Consider the following 23871-nt stretch of genomic DNA (forward strand, 5'->3'; position numbering starts at 1 on the left):
TAACTTTTCTTAAACCATAAGTGATCAATCTGAAAAAGAATTCTGCATACGGTGATATCAGAATGACTGTCATATATGAGATATACGTAACAAATCCTAAGCCATTGCTTTTCAAGTATGATTAGAAAAATTACTTGACACGGTAAACTTAATTATGATGAAACATATATAAGATGCTTTAAAGTATCTTAATTAAGATACGAAATTAAAATATTAACGGACAGCCATAGCTGAAGATATGATGTATCTTGTACGATAACTATTGCGTAAAAGGACGATCAACGTCACCAAGAAACAATATCTGAGAAGCGTAAAGTGTTTAGTCACCACAAGCCAGTAAGGGGATAGGAGGTGTTTTTATCTAGAAGGCAACTTTCAATTGACAAAATGTCGACGGCCCTATTTGGGGGAAGTACCCGATCATCCAGCAAGAACCTGCTGGAGTTCAGGGTGAGTATTTCAAGTGGTTAACGAAGGATAGGGTAGTGAAACTTTAGTTGCTGGTCTCGAGGCTCATATTACCTTGGGACTTAGGATGGGAATTATGGGCAGGGTACAGGCTGCCCTTATTCTTGTCTCTGAATATTTCCTGCCAGTATTTTTAGAAATTGAGTGAGGTTAGTTGAGATTTGCATTGAGTGTTGATTAATTGTTTTCAGGGTACTTTTTTTTTTTTTTTAATTTAACTGAATGAGAGGCTAAAGTGCCGAAGTGTAAAAGGTGCCCCACAGAACAAAGTGTGAAGAAGAGCAGTCTATGCAAGTGTTCACTTAAAACCTAACCTAACAAAAAGTTGAGGTTTAGGGTTAACACTGGCCTGGATTACTCAGTGTAATTATTTTTCCTCTTGGGTGCCGGTAACACTTCGGCACTTGTGAATCCGAGTGGAGTAATAAGTAGTATTCTCTTCATCGCACGTAGTGCTTATTATGCCGATATATCATCCACTTACTTTCTGGATTTAAAATCGTTAAAGAAAATATTTTGTAAAGTTCGTGTGTTTATCAACTTAGTGGAAAGCGCCTTCCTCTCAAAATCTTGAAGCGTAGGAAAATGTTCGAATTAAACAGGCATATTGATTCAACTTCAGGTAGTTTTTAAGAAACTGTTGCCGCCTTTGCAGGTGATATAGGTCAACAAAATTTGTTCTTAGGTATCTTTACAATGTGTAAAGGTGATATAGGGTGTAATGCCTGTAGCTTCATTACTTTTACATTTTTACTAAAGTGGGCAGGGCTTTGAAGTAGAAAGAAATTGTGGGGTAAAAACACTAAAAAGATCTACAGTTGACATGTTAAGTGATAAATTGTCCACAATTTTGTTGGTCTTGCAAATATTATACGAACAAGAGTGATGCCTATGCTGTCCTGACATAGCTTCCTAATGCCTTAGAGCATTTCAGAAATGTAATGTAGATTCTGATGATTAATAGAATTACTTTATAGAGTTACCTCAAAGATAGCTTTGGAATATGTTCTTTTCATTATGTAGTGATTGTGTAATATGTGTAGAATGTAATAAAAATGGTAAAGCATGATTTGATATTTTCCATATTCTGCAATGATTAAGTTGATAGTGAGTAGGGATATGAAGATCAAGGAAAGCGTTAGGTTACTTACTAGTTTTTATAGTGCTCCATGTGTTATGAGTTCCTGAGAATGATGGTGATTAGTGTGCCAAATTTAGATTTTAAGAAAACAAGCATTAGTTTTTAGGAAGTACGTAGGCATTGATGATAAGTGATATATTTTGATTGCTTTGGTGTCATTTTGAGGGTAACACAGGATGTAAGATTGCCCTTGAAGGCTAGGCTTGATAGTCATTAGCTGATTGGTTAATAAGCCTCTTACCATGATGTTCATTGGTTCCTTCCGTTGATGGGCTCTGTTAGTGGTGCACACAAAATTGATGCATTTTGTAGCCTGAGTGCATGTCAGTCACCCACTCTAAGACCATTGAAATTCCAGCACAACAGGAACAAAACAGCCATATGAATATATTGCCTTCTGATAAGACCAGATGTTTGTAATGTCAGGGAAAATGGGATTTTTTTTTCTTGCTTATGATATGCTTGTCACTGTCACTGTTATGCCTAATGCCTCATGCTATAAGGTAGAGTATGCTACTGTTGCTCTAGGCATCATAAGATGTTACATTGGCTCCCACATTCATTTAAGATCCCAGCTGTGTTTGCCACCACCATGAATGTTACCAACAATGTACCAGCACATCTTGAAAAAAAATTTCACATCTTTCTCATCCACTTTGTCATATTGAGGGTGCATACATGATGCCAGATTTATGCATCCCTTGTTTTATTCATTAAAGGAAATCATTTTTACTATGCTATTATAGTGTTTATACTTTTGACACATAACAGCTAGAGACTGAATGTGAATGAGTGTGGCCTTTTTTGTCTTTTCCAAGCACTACCTCGTGGGGGGGAGGGGGTGCTAGTTCATGTGTGGTGGGGTGGCGACGGCAGTGGATGAAGGCAGCAAGTATGAATATGTACATGTGTATATATGTATATGTATGTATACATTGAAATGTATAGGTATGTATATGTGCATGTGTGGGCATTTATTTATATACATGTGTATGTGGTTGTGGGTTGGGCCATTCTTTTGTGTGTTGTGTTTCCTTGTATTACCTCGCTAGCTAACGCGGGAGACGGCAATTAAGTATATTAAATGGATAAATGATAAATACTTTTGATGAAACTGATTACATTTTTCATTTATTCATATAAAGAAGTTTGCTGGTGTATATGTAGGTATATAAATGATAAATACATTAAAGATATTTAGCTTTAAGTGAAGAATAAGTCAATCGTAAGATGAAATAATTCCTGGAAGATGATATCATAATTTTTTGATATTTATGTGAATGAGGTGCATTCATTCTTCCAGTAAAGGCCCTTCCCACAGTAATGTAAAGCATACAACTTATTTGGGTATTTTCTTCAGTATATGTTGTATACATATTCTGTAAGCTGTTTTATACCCCTTAGGGAAGGTAATTTCTGAGGAATTACCCTCTTAAAAGATTAATGCAAAAGTAGCTTAAGTACCAACGATATCAACAAAACTTAAAAAGACCTCCACACTTGACTTAGGCACCAAGATTTGTCTTCATTTCCTCTTTTACAATTGTAATGTATTGTTATTCCTGTTTGCTGTGTAATGGTGCATGATTAACCCTTACGTTGCATCCCTGAGGAAACCTGGCTGCCTCTGTGTGCATAAAAATACATGAGAAAGACAAAACCATATTCTCATAAAATTAGCCCCCAAAGGAACCCAGCAATCTTATTATCTATTATGGTATGAAAACCTTTGTCATACTTTTATGGATTGCCTCTTCCCTCTTGTATCTGAATTTGAAGTTGCATTTTAATGAAATGTAGAAATGTTTCACAAGCAACTGTAGTTAGCACAGGGAAAAAATCCTAGTTATATTCACCAATGTAGCATAGTGTCTTACCCTGTGATTCTAGCTGTACTTGTGTAGATTACCATTTCCTGCTTTCATTCAAATTGAAAAGGACTTTTTATCAGTGTATAGAGATAACGTAAGTCATAAGCAACTACAGTTATCACCGGGAAAAGATCTTAGGAGTTCATTACTCATGACCATAGTGGGGGAATGGTACAGCCCTGATTTATGCCCCACATTTCTTAACAGCTATTAGTGATAGTCTTTGGGGCACTAATTATGCTGCGTGATACATTAGGGGCCCAGAATCGAGATAGGTTGACCTTGTTATAGTTGAATGACTTTTTCATGTCTGCACTGTTTCTGCTTTTCTATGAGAAATATGTGAATGATAAACATTAATTAATGAAGAGAAATAAGAATTTAGAAAATTGCTTCCCTGTATTTAGCATGATGTATTTTTGAAAGCAATATTATTTGTAGATTTATTTCTTTTCTAAATACTTAGATTAGAGTATTGATATACCTGTACTATACTGCTTGTGCTTTTGCCATTTTGTTCATATTTAAAAAAGATTAGGCTCAGAATCCTCTTGAATCTTATGATAGTATCATTCATTATCTGATGATTCCATTAATATGTGATTTCTAGAAACTTTTCCCTAATGTTAAGTGGACACCAGGTGTAATCCAAGAAGGCTCATAACCTTCATCCCCACTCACCCACTATATGCATCTTTTTCAGACCAAGCCTTATAATGTATTCCTTAATCACAAATCCTCTGCTACCCCTAATCACTAATATTGATATTTATTTTCTTAAGATCATAAGTTCTGCAGAAGACAGCAGGGCTTGGAAGATAAGGAATTTAGTAAACTATTGGAGGTATTCCAAAACCACAAATTTTAATTATGCGTTGAAGCTAAGCAGTAGAAATCATTTCATAAAGTTTTGATAGAACCATTGTAACAGTATTGTTGAAATTCAGATCAGGAATCTTTTATCGTATACTAGTTATTTTATATGTTGGGTTTACAAATATTTTAAGCCAGTAGTTAAGGGTGATGTGGACATAGTGAGACGGCTTAAGGAATGTGGTATAGTTACTTTATCTTTTTATCTTCACTCTAACAAATGGAAGGTTGTAGAACAGTGAATGCTTGTAAGATATCACAGAAAATAAGTTTGCATGATAATCTCCAGGCTGGCAAGATGTACTTGAAGGGGCAGATGGTTCACCCAGATAAGAGGAAGGGTTTGGTATATCTTTACCAATCAGATGACTCTCTTATGCACATCTGCTGGAAGGATCGTGGCACTGGAACTGTTGAAGAGGTAAGAATTGGATTTTTTTAACATTAAGGAACACACATGTACCTGATGTACCTGACATGAAATAAGACACTTCTAAATAAGGATTTATAGAGATATTTCATGGTATAAGAGTGGTGGGTGATTGGAACTGATTGGCTAAGGACATGGTCAGTCAGACAGCATACAAATATTCAAGAGGTGTGGTAGCAGAGAATGTTCAAGAGATGGGGCTCCTTAATCCTGAAACTGTCTCTCTCTACTGTACAAATAGGTGATTAAGAGAAGAGCTTCAGGAAGTGAACCCAGTTTTTTCAAGGTATTAAAGGGTCGACAGCTTGTACAAGTCACTTTGTACAAGTAAGGGGGTGATATTGAATTTGAGCGTGCATAATTTTGGAATTTAGTAGGGCTTAGGAGTAGAAGCTTCCTTGGTTTGAATTGAATGCCAGGAATGTTGTCAATTTAAGTGAATTGATTTTTTCCTTAAATATACCCGGTTTTTAAGAGAGTGAGTTAATTGTGAAGGTGCAAAACTAGAAGGTAGCACACCGAGAGCAGGAGTTAAAGAAACTGAGGAATCATTTCAAGGATCATGATGGGTGTCATGAGATGAGAAACAAATTTGTAGACCTGATAAACATATTCACTGTTAGGTATGAACAAAAATTCACCTTAGTTGAGGGGATTCAGGAGGTACATAATCAGAGAATGTCGCATATTTCATTTCCTCTTTTCTGAAAGTTTCTACAAATCTTCATCCTTGCCTTCACCAGATAATGACCTGACTTCCTACCAGCTGCTCCTTTTAACACATTCACATTTAAGAATCTCTGTCTTGTCAGTTAGTATGTAATCCAGTAATGCCATCTTGCCCCTTTCATACTCACCTTCCTGTACTTATGTATGTCCTCTTTAAATCAGGTATTCCCGATCATCAGCTCTTTAGCCACACTTTTAGAGAAAGTAGCCAAAAGTAGAAGCATGAACATCAGCTCAAATGACAAGTAACTATCTTTTTCTCTTTTCAGGATTTGATAATATTTCCTGATGATTGTGAGTACAAGCGCGTGTCACAGTGTACCACTGGCAGAGTTTACGTGCTGAAGTTTAAGCTAACTAGTAGGCGACTGTTCTTCTGGATGCAGGTGAGAGAACTCTGTGTAGTTTCAAACAATGTGTATTTTTTTTTTTTTGTTACGGTGTAAGTGTGGATATGGACTTGTGCTTTCTGTGGTGAAAGTATTTTTTTTTTCGCTTTAGCCCAGTCTTTTGGTTTTTGAAATTTAGAAATTTCATATTAGAAAATGATCATTAAAAGATTCGTAGACAAAGTGAAAGTGTGTTCCTAACATTGTAAAAATTCCTAGATTTTAGTTCTGACCCAAATTATGTCTATTTTTATCATTGTATGTGGTTAGATAGCACCAAAAATATTTGTTCTCAGTTTGCCACATTTTATTATAATTGCTATTTAAGGGATAGATTGACAGTTGATTGTTGAAGTAGACATCTGCTTTAGAGAGCCAAAATTTAGAGCTATTCATCTATCTATCTATATCTCTGATGTCTCTTCCCGCCTTTGACTCCCTCATAAGGGAGTCTTCATATCTAGTGTCCTCCAGTGCCACTTCTTAGCCTTTAGTGCTTCACTCTTTACAGGCCACTGTTAGAGGGCAACTCTAGCACAGTGGTTGTAGAAGCTCCTAATTTAGAGCATTTAATCCACTTAGTGTGACCTGCATTAGATATAAAGATAACCCCATGTGTGATGGATTTCAAGAAATCTAAATGCTAATTATCTCATATTTTGACTTTAGAAATTGGTAGAGTACTTATTATCCTTGAGTAGGATTTCTGGCACCTGGCTCCCTTCCCTTTTAGTCACCTTCTACGACATGCAGGGAATACGTTTTTTACTTTTCCAAAAAAAGGAACAGGGAAGGGGACCAAGTGAGGATATTCTCTCTAAGGCTCAATCCTCTGTTCATAACGCTACCTTGCTAATGCAGGAAATGGTGAATATGTATGAAAAAAGGTCTTTGGGGGCTGGATGTGGATAAGGAGCTGTGGTTTCAGTGCATTACACATGACAGCTAAAGACTTAGTGTGAATGAATGTGGCCTTTTTGTCTGTATATGTATATGTGCATGAATGGGCATTTATGTGTATATACATGTGTGTGTGCGTGTATATGGGGCCATTGAATGGGCCATTCTTCGTATGTTTCCTGGCGCTACCTCGCTGACGCAGGGAACAGTGCCATTTCATATGTGGTGGGATGGTGACAGGAATGGATGAAGGCAGCAAGTATGAAATGTACATGTGTATATGTCTGTGTATGTATATGTATGTATACATTGAAATGTATAGGTATGTATATGTGCATGTGTGGGCATTTATGTATATATATGTGTGTATGGGTTGGTTGGGCCATTTTTTTGTCTTTTTCTTTGCGCTCTCTCGCTAACATGGGAGACAGCAACAAAGTATGATAGATAAGTGAATTAGATAAATATATATATATGTATATACATGCATTATATGTATTCAAATGATGCAGCAATCTTTGTGGGAAAGTTATTTTAGACCACTTTTTCTGTTGTAAGTACTAGTTGTCTGTTCTGTATTTTGTACTATATATATATGCCTGAGAAAAGTAAAGGGGAATTATTATTTTGTAAATACTGAATCCATGACCTTGTGGAGAGCCACTGCTGGCTGATCCTTCACATCCACTTTTGTGGACAAAAAAAAAAAAAAAATGTTCCTAAACTGTAACTCTATTCCATTTCACTTTTCTCTTTTTCACATTCTCTTTCTAGGTCACTGAGCCCATTAGACGTAGTTGCATCTAGGTTATCAACAAGTCTTAGGGTATATACACTCCAGGCTTTAGATGGGCGAACAGTGGCCAAAGGTGGTCCTGAAATAAGTGGATATTGTACTCTCTCCTCCAATATTTTTAACTTTTCCTTTGTCATTTTCATTGTGAAGATATGTTTTACAGTATTTTCAATTTATTTTTTTCATATATTGGTAAGATTTTCAGTAGAGCAATTTGGGGTATGTGATTTGATTGTGTTATGACATTCTATTCCAGAAATGATATTGACAGTATGTTATGCTGCAATTAATCTATAGTGCCTTAAAGTGCTAATATTGATTTTAGGAACCCAAGGCAGACAAAGATGATGAGTATTCTCGCAAGATAAATGAGCTGCTGAATAACCCACCAGCGCCAGGCTCACAGCGTTCTACTGGGTCAACTCCAAATCCAGCATTAGGATCAGAAATAACCAATCTTCGGGACTCAGACATCCAGAATCTCTTTGGGAACATTTCTCAACAACATCTGATGCAGATCTTAGAAAGTGGAATGTCTGGTTTGGCGACACTGCTTGGTCCAGGGTTAGTTTATGCTTGAACAAAATTTTTTTTTTTATCTGATAAGTTTTAGAAAACTTTTAAAAACATTTTCGAAAAAGATTGATGACATAGACAGTGAATAGTTCTGATAGAGTAGGGATAGAACAACTAGAAGACATAACATTGATTTAAGTAAGAAACTTGTTAAATATGTAAAGAAGTACTTTTATAGTATAAAAGTGTTGGATGAAGGGAATTAGATAACTAAGGACTTGGTTAATGCAGATATCTTGCATTGATTTGAGCTGTATGATAGTAGAGAATGTTGAAGAGATGGGTCCCCACAGGTATACAACTCCATCCCTGAATGAGTTATTAAATAGCTCAGTACACTGTCCCTTTTGCACACCTTACACCCTGCAGCATCTTCAGGCCCCAAGCAATCATTACCTTTGCCATTACATCTTCCAGTCTCACTTTGGTTTTCCCCCCTCACATTGATCCCCCCGCTTCTGACACATATACCCTCTTGTCGACATCTCCTGATACATCCTCTCCAAATGTCCAAACCATTTCAGTACACCCTCTTTATCTGTTTCAACCATACTCTTCTTATTGCCACATTTCTCACCTTGTCATTTCTTACTCAATCAGCCCTCCTCCCAAGACATATTGTTCTTTCACCCTTTTCTGTGCTTTCTTATCTAGAGCCCATGCCTCACATCCATTCAATGCTGTAAGGACTACTGTACCATTGAACTTGCAAGTCTTTGCCCTCACCAATAAAAACATTTCCATGTGCTATTCAGTCCACTGAGGACCTTAGCAACTTGACTTACCTTCTGGCTCACTTCAGCTCCTATGGTTCCATTTGCTGCCATATCCATTCCCAGTCATCTAAAATGCCCCACTCTCTCCAGGTTCTCTCCATTCAACTCACACTCAGCTAATCTGTCTCTTTCCATCGCTAAACCTAATAACCTTGCTTTTATTCACATTTATTTTCAGCACTCTTACACACACTCCCAAACTGAGGCACCAGCTTCTGCAGTTTCTCAGACTAATGTGCCACCAGCTCAATGTTATCAGCAAACAAAAACTGACTTGCCTCCCAGGCCTCCCTACTCCCAATAGAATGTGTACCTGCTCCTTTATCCAGCACCCTTGCTTTCACTTTCCTTCACCCCATCCGTAAACATATGAGATAGCCATAGTGACATCATTCATTCCTGCCGCAGGCCCACATTCACCTGGAACTGCTTTTGTTCTTCTCTTCCTACTCACATGAACACCTAGCTCTCTTGATAAAAACTCTTCACTGCTTGTAGCTGAGTTGAAAACTGTGGGCCAAGGTGTGAAAACTTTGTCTGAGATACCAGTAGTGTTTCCTGACGTATTACTCTGCTGATTATTGCACCCAGGATTTTTAACCCCAGATTGTATATGGCACACTTGCAATCAGCTTCTAGAGGCATCCCCTATCATGTACAGTACATCAGCAGTCAGTGGGGTAAATGGTAAAACACTTTTAACTCCACTGATTAAGTTTTCCCTCAGACATTCCTAGCATTCTACCTATGGAGAAGATGGGTTTTTCATTCTTCAAAGTCTGATTTTTTTTGTTGCATTTGATTATCTTATTATTTTCCCCTGATATGTGTCCAGTAGGTCTGGCAGTGGAGGGGGTCGTAGTGGTACTGGAAGTAACAGCTCTACCTCAGCAACAACCACAGCTTCCACCACTCCAGCAGCTACTACCACTCCTACTCCTGCACCCACTCCTGCTCAGGGTAGGTGATATGTTGCTTGTCCTGTTGATTGTTTCATCTGGTATTACTGTACTCAGCCTGCTTAAGATTACACCATCATGAAAAGTCACCTTAAACTTCACAGGTCTGTATCATTGTCAGTTTACAAAACTATTACAGTTTTGTGAAAGAACTTCTTGGCTCTAAGAAGCCTATTTTGTCCCTGCTTCTAAGTATAACACATCCTTGGGCTGCTGAAGCCTTTGGAACAGGAGTTCTGAGGTAAGACCAGGATCATTTCAGAAAGTGGTCGGAGGGGTATTTAGGTAATTTAAATAGATAAAAGTTTCATGCCCAAAAAGATGTGTATAGTATTTAGTTAAACCTGCCATGGTTTTGCATGCAAATTGAAAATATGATTTGTGTGCATTGTACAGTTATACCTGCCACAGTATTACACACAGATTGAAAATTGATATAGTTTTCTAATAATTTCCCTTTTGGTGTGCAGATGATATTTTCAGCCTCCCTTATCGTGTAGAAAATTGCAGTTATTTTCAGTTTACGAAAATGTACTGAAATTCTTTTCTTAGGAGTTAAAACTTTACTATTCCAAGTTTAGAAAGAGCACATTATCTTTTAAATTGGTCAGTTCCAAGTTTGCAAGTTTACACTTGCTTACATATTAATTTTTTAAGATAATATGAGCAATTGCATAGAAATTACCAAGAGCACTTTTTTTATGAATTTGAGTTAGGCATTTGTAGTTTAGGAAAAACAGCTGTGTGTACTGGATTGCCCAATCCAAAGTACTGGGAGTGTGGGCATTGGTGATGTATGTCCAAACCATCATAGTATACCTTTAGCTCTCTCAGCTATACTCTGCTAATTGCCATGCTGCTCTCATACCCTATCATTTCTTATTTGATCACCCATCCTTACTCCACATATTTTCCTCAAGCATTTCATTTCCAACACATTTACCTTTTGTCAAGAGCCCAGGCCTCATATGTACACATCATCATTGGGACTTCTATACCATCAAATAGACCCATTTTTGCCTTCACTGAGAATGATCTTTCCACACACTCCTCATTGCTCCCAGGATCTTTAGTCCTTTCACCCACCCTATTGCTAACATTAGCTTCCATGGTTCTATTGGCTGTCATGTCCACTCCCAGGTTTTTAAAACTTGGCTTTCTCCAAGTTTCCTCCATTCAAGCCCACAGTTCAACTAACTTGTCTCTCTTTACTACTAAACCTAATAATGTTGCTCTGAGTCACATTTACCCTCAACTTTTTCCTCTCATGCACACACTCCCAAACTGAGACACCAGCTACTGCAGTTTCTCACTTGAATCTCCCATCAGTGCTGGAACAGCAGCAAGCAGCAATTGACCCCTCATCTTCAGACTTACCTACTTCCAGCCCCAGGAATCCCTTTTATCTTTGACAGAAAGGGGCAGAGAGAGATAATATAGTAATAAAAAGAGCATGGTTGAGAAAGCTGAAAAGGGTGTGGACATATGAAGAGATGAGTCAAGATATGTTGACCAAAAGGATATGTGTCAGAAGTGGAGGGAACAAGAAGGGGGAGACCAAATTTGAGGTGTAAGGTTGGAGTGAAAAAATAAAATTTGAGTAATCAGAGCCTAAACATGCAGGAAGGTGAATTGGAACATGGTATACAGGGGTCAGTGTTCTGTCATTGGATTGAACCAGGGAGTGTGAAGTGGCTAGGTAAACCATGGAAAGGTCTATGGGTCCTGGTTGTAGATAGGGAGCTGTGGTTTCAGTGCATTACATCTGACATGTAGAGAATGTATATGAATAAATGAGGCCTTTTCTTCATCTTTTTCTGGTGCTACCTTGCTAATGCGGGAAGTGGCGAACAAGTTTGAAATTAGGGAAAGAAGATATTTTTATATAGTACAGACCCACCTCATCATGCTTGGCCCCCAATTCTGTGCAACAGCTTTAGACCCATCCAAACCAGTTTAAAACTAACCACCAACTCCCAAGTAGGAATAAAATGCTTACCTCTTCCTTACTCTTCTGTAGCCTCTACTTACAGGTCCTACCACCCCCACCAAATATAAAACTGATAAAATACACACCCTGTCTATCCCTACAAGCACTAAACAACCAACCTCCCATATCAGTTTTAAATTATAGCCCACCAGATATACACCCAGCAGAAACTACACTTCCCATACAAACTCGAATCTAATTCTCCCACTTACGCTCTGAACATTGCTCATCACTGCATTACAGCAAGCACCTTTTCATCATATCCGAGACTCTTAAAGCCTTCAGCGTAACTACCAGAAAGAAGACATCGAGCACTTACTATTCACTTTTCTTGCACTCTCTGCACATAGATGCACACATAACTTCACAACACCTTATGACCTGTGGGCCTGACTGGTGGATGTGGCCAACTTCCAGAGTGCTGCAGGAGCCCTATAAGGACAAAAGGTACTCCTGGGGCATAAAGTATGTATACTGATAAACTTAGGTTTTACTAGAGTCCACCTGCCTGAGGTTACATTGCAAATGAAAAGTAACCTATGGCTAGCCTCTGTCAATGGGAATACGACCTTGTCAAAGAACTTTTCATTCCAAGTGAGTTAACATAACCCTGCTACTGGAAGTATCACAGCCTTGGACTGTATAAGCCTCTGGAAAGAGGCCTTGGGTAACACCAGTACTTTCTCACAGAAAGAGGTCCAGATAATCATAGATAGATAAATATACAGGGGTTACTGGACTCTGCATCCTTTGAAGTTTCACTACTTGCGAAATATCACTTTGGCAAAGTGTTGTCTTTGTCTGCTGACAAAATGAAATACACTTTTGTCAGAAAACTCATTGGTTCACAGGAGTCCATCATGTTTCTGCTGTTCACTGTGGTGCACCCTTGAAGCTTGAAAAAGGATCTGGGGGTAACACCAGGACCCTTCCTGAAAAGGGATCAGGGGTAACAAGAAATGATGGTAATGATATTTAGCAATTTTTTCATAGTAGTAATGTTTAATGCACTGAAACCATGCATATTAGTATTTTGGTAAAATAGAAAGATAGATTTGATCATTGTTGTCTTTCAAACTACAACCAAGGAAACTTCAGAGGTGTTTTGTGAAGTGCTGAAGTCATAAGCTGAACATATATCCCACATCCAACTTTGGGAATAGATAGACTGTTGAGTGAAGCTTTGAGAAATTTGGGGAATGAAAAAAATTGCTTATTTCAGAGAAATATGATAAATTGATATAAGCATGTTGAACTTTAAGAAAAAGTAATGCTTGAATATGATGTATTCAATATACATTCTATATAGAAAATGATGATGTGGCTTGCATATCTTTGGTGGAAAAAAGAAATGCCGTCTACAAAAAAATGCTAGTGAACACAGATTTTCATAATTAATTTTTCAGATTCATCCAGAGGTGGAAGCAATAGCCAAGAGAGCAGTAGTGCCACTCCTGGAACTGGAAATGTTGTTCCCATTCAGCTATCTGATTTACAAAATATCCTGTCTGGGATCTCAGTCCCACCCGATGTATCTGGTTCTCCCAGGGTTCCAGGTAAGGTAACACAGACAATGGTTGTACATTGAGTTGGATGTTAGACAGAATAGTAGAAGCTTTGGACTGGTAATGCTGCATGAAACGCATTCGGAATTAAAGGGGCTTTCACTGTTTTTTACAGTTGAAGCATCTCGAGTAAGGTGTATTTGCACACCTTGGATGTATACACTGATAAAGGATATAACCGGCAAGAAAGTGCTGTGGTGTAGTTTCAGAAAATTGTAAATCTAGCAGTTACATCATATTTGAAAATAACACACTTTATTATATATATATATATATATATATAAATATATTATATATATATTTATATATATATATATATATATATATATATATATAATGGGGAGGTGATAACAAGTAGCGGTGATGTGAGAAGGAGATGGAATGAGTATTTTGAAGGTTTGTTGAATGTGTCTGATGACAGAGTGGCAGATATAGGGTGTTTTGGTCGAGGTGGTGTGCAAAGTGAGAGGGTTAGGGAAAATGATTTGGTAAACAGAGAAGAGGTAGTAAAAGCTTTGCGGAAGATGAAAGCCGGCAAGGCAGCAGGTTTGGATGGTATTGCAGTGGAATTTATTAAGAAAGGGGGTGACTGTATTGTTGACTGGTTGGTAAGGTTATTTAATGTATGTATGACTCATGGTGAGGTGCCTGAGGATTGGCGGAATGCGTGCATAGTGCCATTGTACAAAGGCAAAGGGGATAAGAGTGAGTGCTCAAATTACAGAGGTATAAGTTTGTTGAGTATTCCTGGTAAATTATATGGGAGGGTATTGATTGAGAGGGTGAAGGCATGTACAGAGCATCAGATTGGGGAAGAGCAGTGCGGTTTCAGAAGTGGTAGAGGATGTGTGGATCAGGTGTTTGCTTTGAAGAATGTATGTGAGAAATACTTAGAAAAGCAAAGGGATTTGTATGTAGCATTTATGGATCTGGAGAAGGCATATGATAGAGTTGATAGAGATGCTCTGTGGAAGGTATTAAGAATATATGGTGTGGGAGACAAGTTGTTAGAAGCAGTGAAAAGTTTTTATCGAGGATGTAAGGCATGTGTACGTGTAGGAAGAGAGGAAAGTGATTGGTTCTCAGTGAATGTAGGTTTGCGGCAGGGGTGTGTGATGTCTCCATGGTTGTTTAATTTGTTTATGGATGGGGTTGTAAAGGAGGTAAATGCAAGAGTCCTGGAAAGAGGGGCAAGTATGAAGTCTGTTGGGGATGAGAGAGCTTGGGAAGTGAGTCAATTGTTGTTCGCTGATGATACAGCGCTGGTGGCTGATTCATGTGAGAAACTGCAGAAGCTGGTGACTGAGTTTGGTAAAGTGTGTGGAAGAAGAAAGTTGAGAGTAAATGTGAATAAGAGCAAGGTTATTAGGTACAGTAGGGGTGAGGGTCAAGTCAATTGGGAGGTGAGTTTGAATGGAGAAAAACTGGAGGAAGTGAAGTGTTTTAGATATCTGGGAGTGGATCTGTCAGCGGATGGAACCATGGAAGCGGAAGTGGATCATAGGGTGGGGGAGGGGGCGAAAATTTTGGGAGCCTTGAAAAATGTGTGGAAGTCGAGAACATTATCTCGGAAAGCAAAAATGGGTATGTTTGAGGGAATAGTGGTACCAACAATGCTGTATGGTTGCGAGGCGTGGGCTATGGATAGAGATGTGCGCAGGAGGATGGATGTGCTGGAAATGAGATGTTTGAGGACAATGTGTGGTGTGAGGTGGTTTGAGCGAGTAAGTAACGTAAGGGTAAGAGAGATGTGTGGAAATAAAAAGAGCGTGGTTGAGAGAGCAGAAGAGGGTGTTTTGAAATGGTTTGGGCACATGGAGAGAATGAGTGAGGAGAGATTGACCAAGAGGATATATGTGTCGGAGGTGGAGGGAACGAGGAGAAGAGGGAGACCAAATTGGAGGTGGAAAGATGGAGTGAAAAAGATTTTGTGTGATCGGGGCCTGAACATGCAGGAGGGTGAAAGGAGGGCAAGAAATAGAGTGAATTGGAGTCATGTGGTATACAGGGGTTGACGTGCTGTCAGTGGATTGAAGCAAGGCATGTGAAGCGTCTGGGGTAAACCATGGAAAGCTGTGTAGGTATGTATATTTGCGTGTGTGGACGTGTGTATGTACATGTGTATGGGGGGGGGGGGCCATTTCTTTCGTCTGTTTCCTTGCGCTACCTCGCAAACGCGGGAGACAGCGACAAAGTATAAAAAAAAAAAAAAAAAAAAAAAAAAAAAAAAAATATATATATTTTTTATTATACTTTATTATATATATATTTATATATATATATCTTTTTTATACATGATTGCCATTTCCTGCATCATGTAGATAGTGCTAGGAACAGAAGAAATTGCCACATTTGCTCACATCCACTGTTTAGCAGTTACACATAATGCACTGAAACCAGAGCCCACCATATACATTCAGGCCCCATAGAACTTTCTGTGGTTCACATACTCTGGTTCATCCCATTGATATGATGTTGTCCCCTGTAAACCACATCACTCTAGTTTGCTATATCTCTTGCATGCCTTGCACCCTCCTGCATGTTCAGGCCCAAAGCCTTCTTCAAAGCTTCTATCACTCCATTCTTCCTCCTCCTCGGTTTATCCCTTTCTCCTGTTTTATCCACTTTTGAAATGTATACCCTCAGTCATCCTTTCTTCAGTCATCTTCACCACATGTCCACTCTCCCTTACCCAGACATTTCATACTCAACCAATCCTACTTACACCTACTTACATCTTATTTCAAACATATTCATTATATCCTTTACATTTTTGCCTGAGGCACATACCTTACATCCATCTAGCACCTTCAAATATACCCATCTATATCCTTGAAGATGGTGATCTCTCTTTCCATGCATTCCTCAGTGTATCCAAGACCTTTGTCCCCTCATGTACCCATTAGCTCGCTTCAGCTCCCATGGTTCAATTTGTTGCCACATCGGCTCCCAAGTATCTAAAACACTTCACTTTATCCAGGTTCTCTGCATTCAAACCCACACTCCAAATAACCTCTCTTTCTTTGCTGCTAAATCTAGTAACTACTTTTATTTACAATTACTTAAAATGTTCTCCTCCTTTCACACACTCATAAATTTAGAAATCAGCTGTGGTTTCTCACTCAAATCTGCCATCAGTGTTGCATAATCAGCAAACAACTGAATCACTACCCAGGTGCCCCCAGCAGACGGTACACTTGTTCATCTTTCCAAGACTTGCATTCACCTCCCACACTGCTCCATCCATAAACAAATTAAACATCCATGATGACACACACCCAGCCTTCACCTGGAACACTCACTTTCCTTTCTACCGACTTGCAGACACTTGTGACTTTCTTGATGAAAATCCCTCACTGCTTCTAATAGCTATCTTCCCACACCATATATTTGTAGCCCTTTCCACAAAGCATTGCTATCAACCCTGTCATATGCTTTCAACAGATCCATAAATGCCACATACAAATTTTTTCTATTTCTTTAAGTATTTCTTAAAACATTCTTCAGATGAAGCACCTGATCCACACATCCTCCCCAATCTGATGCTCTATGCCTTCAGCCACCCTCTAATCACCTCTCACCTGTACAGTCAACATACTAATACTTCAGTATAGATAGGTAGGTAATTATATCCATTACAATTATTACACCACCGCCAACTGTTACACTTCCACCGCCACCATCCATCAGCATTCAAAAGTAACAAACTAAACTAAGGTCAGTGAGAGTGGAGAAGGGTTTAACAGTTCTTTTAAGAAGAAATAATGCAGAGTGAATGTCATGTTTGATAACCCTGTCGTCTATTTGAAATGATGTTTGGCTGTTCATGTTCTGTTGATACGAAAGAAAGCCTTCACAGTGAATGCCATGTTTGATAGATTTTTCCTAAAAGAGATGGGATAGATTGTTTTTTTATCTTACAAGGTTGTTTTCCTAGTAACTGCACTCCCATTTCATATAGAGGTGCAACATTAGTGGGGAATGAAATAAATGTACGTAAATATTCTGTAAAGGAAACTGTTGACCTCGAATCCCTGTATCTTGGGGTTCAGGTGTATTTCTTTTCTCATGTGTTTGTGCTGAAATAGAATAGTAATTTGAACAGTAATTACTACCATCATTAGTTGAAGGCACGTCCACCTCCCCTATCACCAACACCATTCACTTCTTGCCTTCCTTGTAGGACAAGAGTGCGTTCTTTGAAAAAGTACCATAGATTCTTTAGAACTTGATGCCTTGATTAATAAATTGCTATACTTTAAGCATATATTCTCAAAACTGCAGTTGGCAGTATACCTGTATCTGTTAAGCAAAGAACCCCAGTATGTGTGAAGACACAAAGGTACAACGCAGATGTGTTCCAAAATTAATGTTTCTTCTGTGCATGCACAATACCTGCATATCTGCTCACATGATATATACTTCCTATGTAATACCAGTTCTGATACTTGACCTGTGTTTTCTCCCCAAGTGGATTTGAGTTCAGCTATGACTGCAGAGGCCCTTCAACCAATTTTGACTAATGAAGAGTTTGTGAACCAACTGCGTCCTTATCTACCAGCAACATCTGAAGAACTACCTCCCACTGAACAGCTTCGGGGAACTGTAACCTCTCCCCAGTTCCAGCAGGTATAAACTTTCGTTGGATACCTTGTATCTTTATTAGAATATACCTAACTGAATTAGTCTTGTTTAGATTCTGATATGTGCTTTTTTTTATCTATAGGGGTACTATTTAATTTCCTAAGGACAATCTGTATGGCATAAATTGATATCATTCTGTTTGTAAAAGCATTTTCTGAAGAAATCTGTGTGTTCATAAAGTTTCTTACAGGTGATTTAGGTACATCATAATAGCATTTAGCTTGCATTTGTGGTTTCGATGCATTACACATGAGAGCTGGAAACTGAGTGTGAATGAATGTGGCATTTTGTCTTTTCCTAGCTCTACCTCGCAGGGGGTAAGGGGGGATGCTATTTCATATCTTTTCATAATTTCCATCATCTCTGGCTTTAACAAGGCAGTGCCATGAACAATGGTCCCATTCATTAACATCCACTCTAGCTATCATTTATAATGCACCAAAACCAGAGCCCACAATCTACAACCAAGCCCCACAGACTGTTTCATGGTTTGCCATGCCCACTTGATATACCTTGGGTCAACCCTGCGACAGCATTCCCATATATACCACAACAATCCAGTTTAGTCTGTTCCATACATGTCTCTCACCCTTCTGAATTACCTGTTTTCTACTTATAATTACCTATATGTACTGTACAGGGAGGGAGTTTTACATTTGTGGGACACCATCTCTTGAACATTCTCTGCTCTCCTAATTTCATAAAGATATGAATGCTTACAGGATTAATCATGCTCTCAGTCATCTTATTCCAATCATCTACCACTCTCATACAACAAAGTACTTCTTTACATCTTTTTTACCAATTTTCTTCCTTAATTTCATGTTATGTCCTCTGGTTGTTGTATCCCTATGTCTCTCATCAGTCTGTTTTGAAAACGTAAAGGTTGTGATCAGGTCACCCATCACTACTCTTTCTTTCATAATAGGCATATCAAAACTTGAAGCCTTTCCATGTTCAGGTCAGAGTTTGTATGTTCCGGCAAGTCATGAGCATAATTAATCAAGAAGTGTAATGTTCCCAGAACAGAAACTCATGCTGTGATATTTCACAGATTCTTAGCCACTGGTAGAGAGCAACTCGAGCACAGTGTTTGCAGAGGCTCCTACCTAATGTTCCTACTGACTACCTTTGCCTAATGTTCCTTCTTATTACTTCTACCTAATGCTCCTGCCTACTACTTCTTTCTATTGTCTCTGCCATTTTGTTGGCTTCCTACCAGCTACTACTGTGTATAGTGTTTATGTAAGAGGCGAAAAGAAAACTGATTAATTTTAGGTACTATTCCCATGAGTGAAAACAAGTTAGTATTTACTTTTTCCTCTTGCCATCTCGTTTTTTAATTATTTGATGTGATGTGTTATAAGTTCTTTTTGTTATTTGCAGGCAGTGAGTTTGTTCAGCAGTGCTCTTCAATCAGGGCAGTTAGGTCCTCTCATCAACCAATTTGGTCTTGGTGAGGATGCTGTCTTGGCTGCTTCCTCTTGTGATATGGAAGCATTCATTAAGGTTTGTCAATTTGTTTTTCATTGTTTAACATTTCCACCTGCTAAGTATAAGGTTAAGTTTGGGTGTTGGGCAAGATGTAAGCGTGAGTGGTGATACTGAGGGTGGTGCATGCATTGAACATCTAATTTGAGAGGAGCTGTGTAAAGAATGTTTGAACCGTGTGCTTGGAAAGAGAAGAATTTGTATGTGGCTTGAGGAAGCATTTTTATTATTTCTTTTATTATACTCTGTCGATGTCTCCCATGTCAGTGAGGTAGTGCAAGGAAACAGACAAAAGAATGGCCCAACCCACCTACATACACATGTATATACATACACGTTCACACACGCACATATACATACCTATACATTTCAACATATACATATATATACATACACAGACATATACACATGTATACATGTACATAATTCATACTTGCTGCCTTTATTCATTCCCGTCGCCACCCCGCCACACATGAAATGACACCTCCCTCCCCCCTTGCATGTGCGCGAGTTAGCGCAAGGAAAAGACAACAAAGGCCACATTCATTCACACTCGGTCTCTAGCTGTCAAGTATAATGAGAAAGCATATGATGTGGTTTATCTAGAGGCATTGCAAAAACTGATGTGAATTTGTGGGATAAATGAAAGGTTGATAACTGCAGCTGGAGTCTTTACTGGGAGAGTAAGGCTTGTGTACAGATAGGAAAAGAGGAGGATGAGTGGTTCCCATTGAAGTTGGGTCTTCATCAAGGATGTGTGATGTCACCATGGCATTTTGATTTCATCATGAACAGACTGCGGAGAGTTACATGCATTGAACTTGGAGTAATGAGGTTCTTACATTGCATAAGTGGGTTAGGGTTGCACAGAGGAGCATCAGTTCCCCACTGACTGCTGTTGCATGACATAGATATTTCACTTATACTTACTAAGTGTAATGGTAACAGTACAAAAGAATTCAAACAGCAACAGACCATTGGGGTCCTTTAAAGGCTGTTTGTGAAAGTGCAAGATATCAGGAACTCACAGATGAGTGTGATCAAAGTTAGAAGGTATACAGATAATTCAAGGGTAATAACTTGCACAAATAATGTAGTTGTGAACTTGAAGTGAAGTATTTATTAAGTCAGTTCTTAAACATAGCTATAGTACTGCTTTCATCTACTCTAATTGGGAAATCTATCCACACATGAATAATCCTGTGGAAAAAAAGTACTTTGCCTCATTCGAGGTAAAATGTTTGCCCAAGAGTTTGTATCCATTAATACGAGTAAACTCAGATGAATCAAATCTTAGATAATTTGATAGATCAAGATTACTGAAGCCTTTGATAATTTTGAATATTTGCATTTTATCAACTCTTAACCTTCTCTATTCTAAGCTAAACAGGTTCATCTTTTTTATGTTTATTTTCTGCTCAGTTTTCCGTATAAGGCCATTTGTTAACTCATGAATAGATTATAGTTTCATGGGTGGGCAGAGCTTGCACGTAGGAACAAAAATTTTTTGGCTGGCCACTATGGTTTTGGTGCAAAACATAAGACAGTGAGAGAGTAGATGTTTTCAGATGTGGCTTTTCTTTGTTCCTGGCACTACCTTGCTAATTTGGGAAATGGTGATGTAGTATGGAAATAAGTAAACTATCCATTAATGTAGCTCTAAGACTCACTGGATTTCAGCAGATGTGAAACCACTAAATTTGAAAACAGGTTAGGTGGGCTTTTTTTTTTTTTTTTTTTTTAGACCACGACCATTGTAAGCTTTGTGTGTCATAGGAGGTGGCTAAGAGGGCTAGTAGCACTAATTGGAAATCCTCCTTTCTTGTTTTATGATATTCTGAAAGTTAGAACAGAAGAAGCAAAGGAAGGATTTTTCCTCAAAGGTTCAGATCCTTGTTCCTGATGCTGACATGTTATGGTGGGAAAGGGAAGCAGGTTTATATAAAGGAAAACATGTACATTATTTACTTGATGTTTTGTTATTAAATGTTTCAGGCGCTAGGCAAGAAGAAGGATAAAGAAGAAGGTAGTAAAAAGGAAGAAGAAAAGAAAAATGCAGATAAAGATAAAGACCAAGATAAAGATGATGATGATGCTATGTCTGTTGATTAGATTATAGTATATTGTGTAGGTTCAATTGTCGTGTTTATATTTGACATTTATAGGTTCACATTTTGTTTTTGTGATTTTAAAAAGATGTTCTGGTTAATTTATAAAGCATGCCTCAATGTGTATAAGCATCTTTACATGCTCCTACTTTTGAGTTTATATTAGATTATAACTAGTCTGTAAATTGAGCTGATAGACAAGAGAATTATGTCTCTGAATTTCAGTGATTTTTTATCTCATTCTGTTTATCTAATATTCATAGTTTGAGTATTGTTGAGAGGGAAAGTACAGAATGCAAAAACGTTATCAGCAGTGATACAAATAGAGTTCTGCTGTTGTTATGGTAGTCGTTTTGTTTATCAGTTGTTTTACTTGTTTTTTATATTCTAATACTTGATTTTGTATGTTAAAGTTGATTTTGAGATTTATATGGATTGTAACTGCCATTTTCATATGAACTTAAGAAGTGACACCTGTTGGTCATCATCCATTTGGGATGATTTTTTTTTTTAGATTACAAAACCGAAAAATTTTGTGCCTTTGTTGGGGATTTCTGAATGAAGTTCACATTTTTACCCTGGTGAACTGAACATCAGCAGTGTAATAGTTTAATGTCTTGTAGTAAATTTACATATTTCTGTTTCTGATAATAAAAGTCACTGGGACTGTTTATGTTTGATTTAAGTGTACCTAGTTGTAAAGACAATTTTGTGTTTGGGTGGAGACATTACACACCTTACTTAGATATAGAATGTTTTGCTACTTTGTGAGCTTTCATTATTTGTATTGTCTGTAAATTTGTGTACTTAGCAGTTTGAGTTAACTGACTGGATGAGTGCTGTAGGATATGGTGAGCAGCAGATTCTTGTACACCGTGCATTCCATGCAAGACATGCTTTTGCAGTCAGCTTGCACATACATGTATTCCCTTCAAGAGTTTCACCTTTAAGGAAGAGATAGAGATTATTGATAATGTTCACTGTTGGTTGCTGTCAAGGGATTGGTGACAGCGAGAGGAAAGCTCATATAAATAGCGTTTACTTGGAGTGATGTGGTATATGGTGCAGCTTCCTGTTAATGGGTTGAACAACGTTAGTCAAAGTAATCCATAAAGTAAATAGTGAGGTTTTGGTGTGGATGTAAATCTCAAGTATTGTTACATTATACATGACAGCTATGAACCGGATGTGCACTAGTTAGTCCATTGTTATCCATTTGTGGTGTTTCCTTTTGCAGATGGGCACTTAGGTTAAAGATAAATAATGTGAAGTCTTAGTGTCATGTATGTACTCTGACCACTCTCTTCCTGAGAGTGTATTCTCTTTCTCCAGAGCCTAAACAAAAGATCAGAATGATATTTGATAGACATTTAAAGGCCATTCCATTGTTACTGAACCATGTTTTATATGTACAGTATACATTTCAGGTAGCTGTGTCATTATTTCCACCAAACCTTATCTCAACTGACAACTCACAGTTTTGCTTAATATTTTGAAAAGAATTTTTTTTGAAACATCTTGGTTCTACCACAGATGTTGGCTTCCATGGATAGCAGAACTGTGTTGTCCTCTGGCAGCACTTATGTTTTTTGTTTCACTTTGGTCTTCTGTCAGCATACCTATTTCAGCAGCTGTTCCACCATTCTTATTAGATTGCCATTTACATCGCATAAATGCTTTTACTTGCAATCAAAGTAAGGGTTCACTGTGTAGTATATTGTGCATAAACCTGATTACCAGATATACATACTGTACTGATGAACAGTGCAAATGGTTTGCTTTATTAAAATTGAATTGTAACTAAATGAATATAAAGGTTTTCAAACAGCAACAATCTACTGAGTCCTTTTGAGGCTATTTGTGGTGAAGAAATAAAAAACTAGCAGATTAATATGGTAAAAGTAGAAAAGCATACCAATGTTTCAAAAAGAAAAAACTTTCAAACATTTCATGTAACTAGGGAACATGCAAATAATGTAAAGTCATAGACTATTCTGAGGCTTGACCATTAGTCACTACTCTATTTAGGGTCAGTTTACTAATTTCCTAACCACCAAAGTACAAAGGAATTCAAATGCTCCCTCACTCATAGGGGAAATGGCAAGCATGTATTAAAAAACTCTGGGAAATATTTTTTACAAGCTTGCCATTATCTTTCTCATTCT

The 23871-nt window shown here is 38.0% G+C and overlaps 1 protein-coding gene across 4 annotated transcripts; it reads left to right on the forward strand.

Annotated features, from left to right (window-relative positions):
• The first annotated feature begins 292 nt into the window (after window positions 1-292).
• On the forward strand, window positions 293-22374 carry Rpn13 (regulatory particle non-ATPase 13). Of its 4 annotated transcripts, none has more exons than XM_071686438.1 (9): window positions 293-450; window positions 4643-4774; window positions 5782-5898; window positions 7923-8161; window positions 9785-9909; window positions 13305-13454; window positions 17935-18092; window positions 19494-19616; window positions 21594-22374. In XM_071686438.1, exons 1-9 carry the CDS (start codon window positions 388-390, stop codon window positions 21708-21710), a joined length of 1224 nt encoding a protein of 407 aa, XP_071542539.1. In that variant the 5' UTR covers window positions 293-387; the 3' UTR covers window positions 21711-22374. The 4 variants fall into 4 exon arrangements, with proteins under 4 accessions (XP_071542539.1, XP_071542540.1, XP_071542541.1 ...); XM_071686439.1 differs by having other exon boundaries at window positions 9788-9909; XM_071686440.1 differs by lacking the exon at window positions 13305-13454.
• Window positions 22375-23871: the final 1497 nt, after the last annotated feature.

The sequence above is a fragment of the Panulirus ornatus genome, chromosome 42 (assembly GCF_036320965.1).
Source record: "Panulirus ornatus isolate Po-2019 chromosome 42, ASM3632096v1, whole genome shotgun sequence".
Taxonomy (NCBI): Eukaryota; Metazoa; Arthropoda; class Malacostraca; order Decapoda; family Palinuridae; genus Panulirus; species Panulirus ornatus.

Bases quoted from the DNA above. Each gene is read 5' to 3' on its own strand.
- Rpn13 (XM_071686438.1), top strand. From the start codon at position 388: ATGTCGACGGCCCTATTTGGGGGAAGTACCCGATCATCCAGCAAGAAC. The intron at 4,775-5,781 runs GTAAGAATTGGA...TTCTCTTTTCAG, and splicing joins GCACTGGAACTGTTGAAGAG to GATTTGATAATATTTCCTGA. The intron at 5,899-7,922 runs GTGAGAGAACTC...TATTGATTTTAG, and splicing joins GACTGTTCTTCTGGATGCAG to GAACCCAAGGCAGACAAAGA.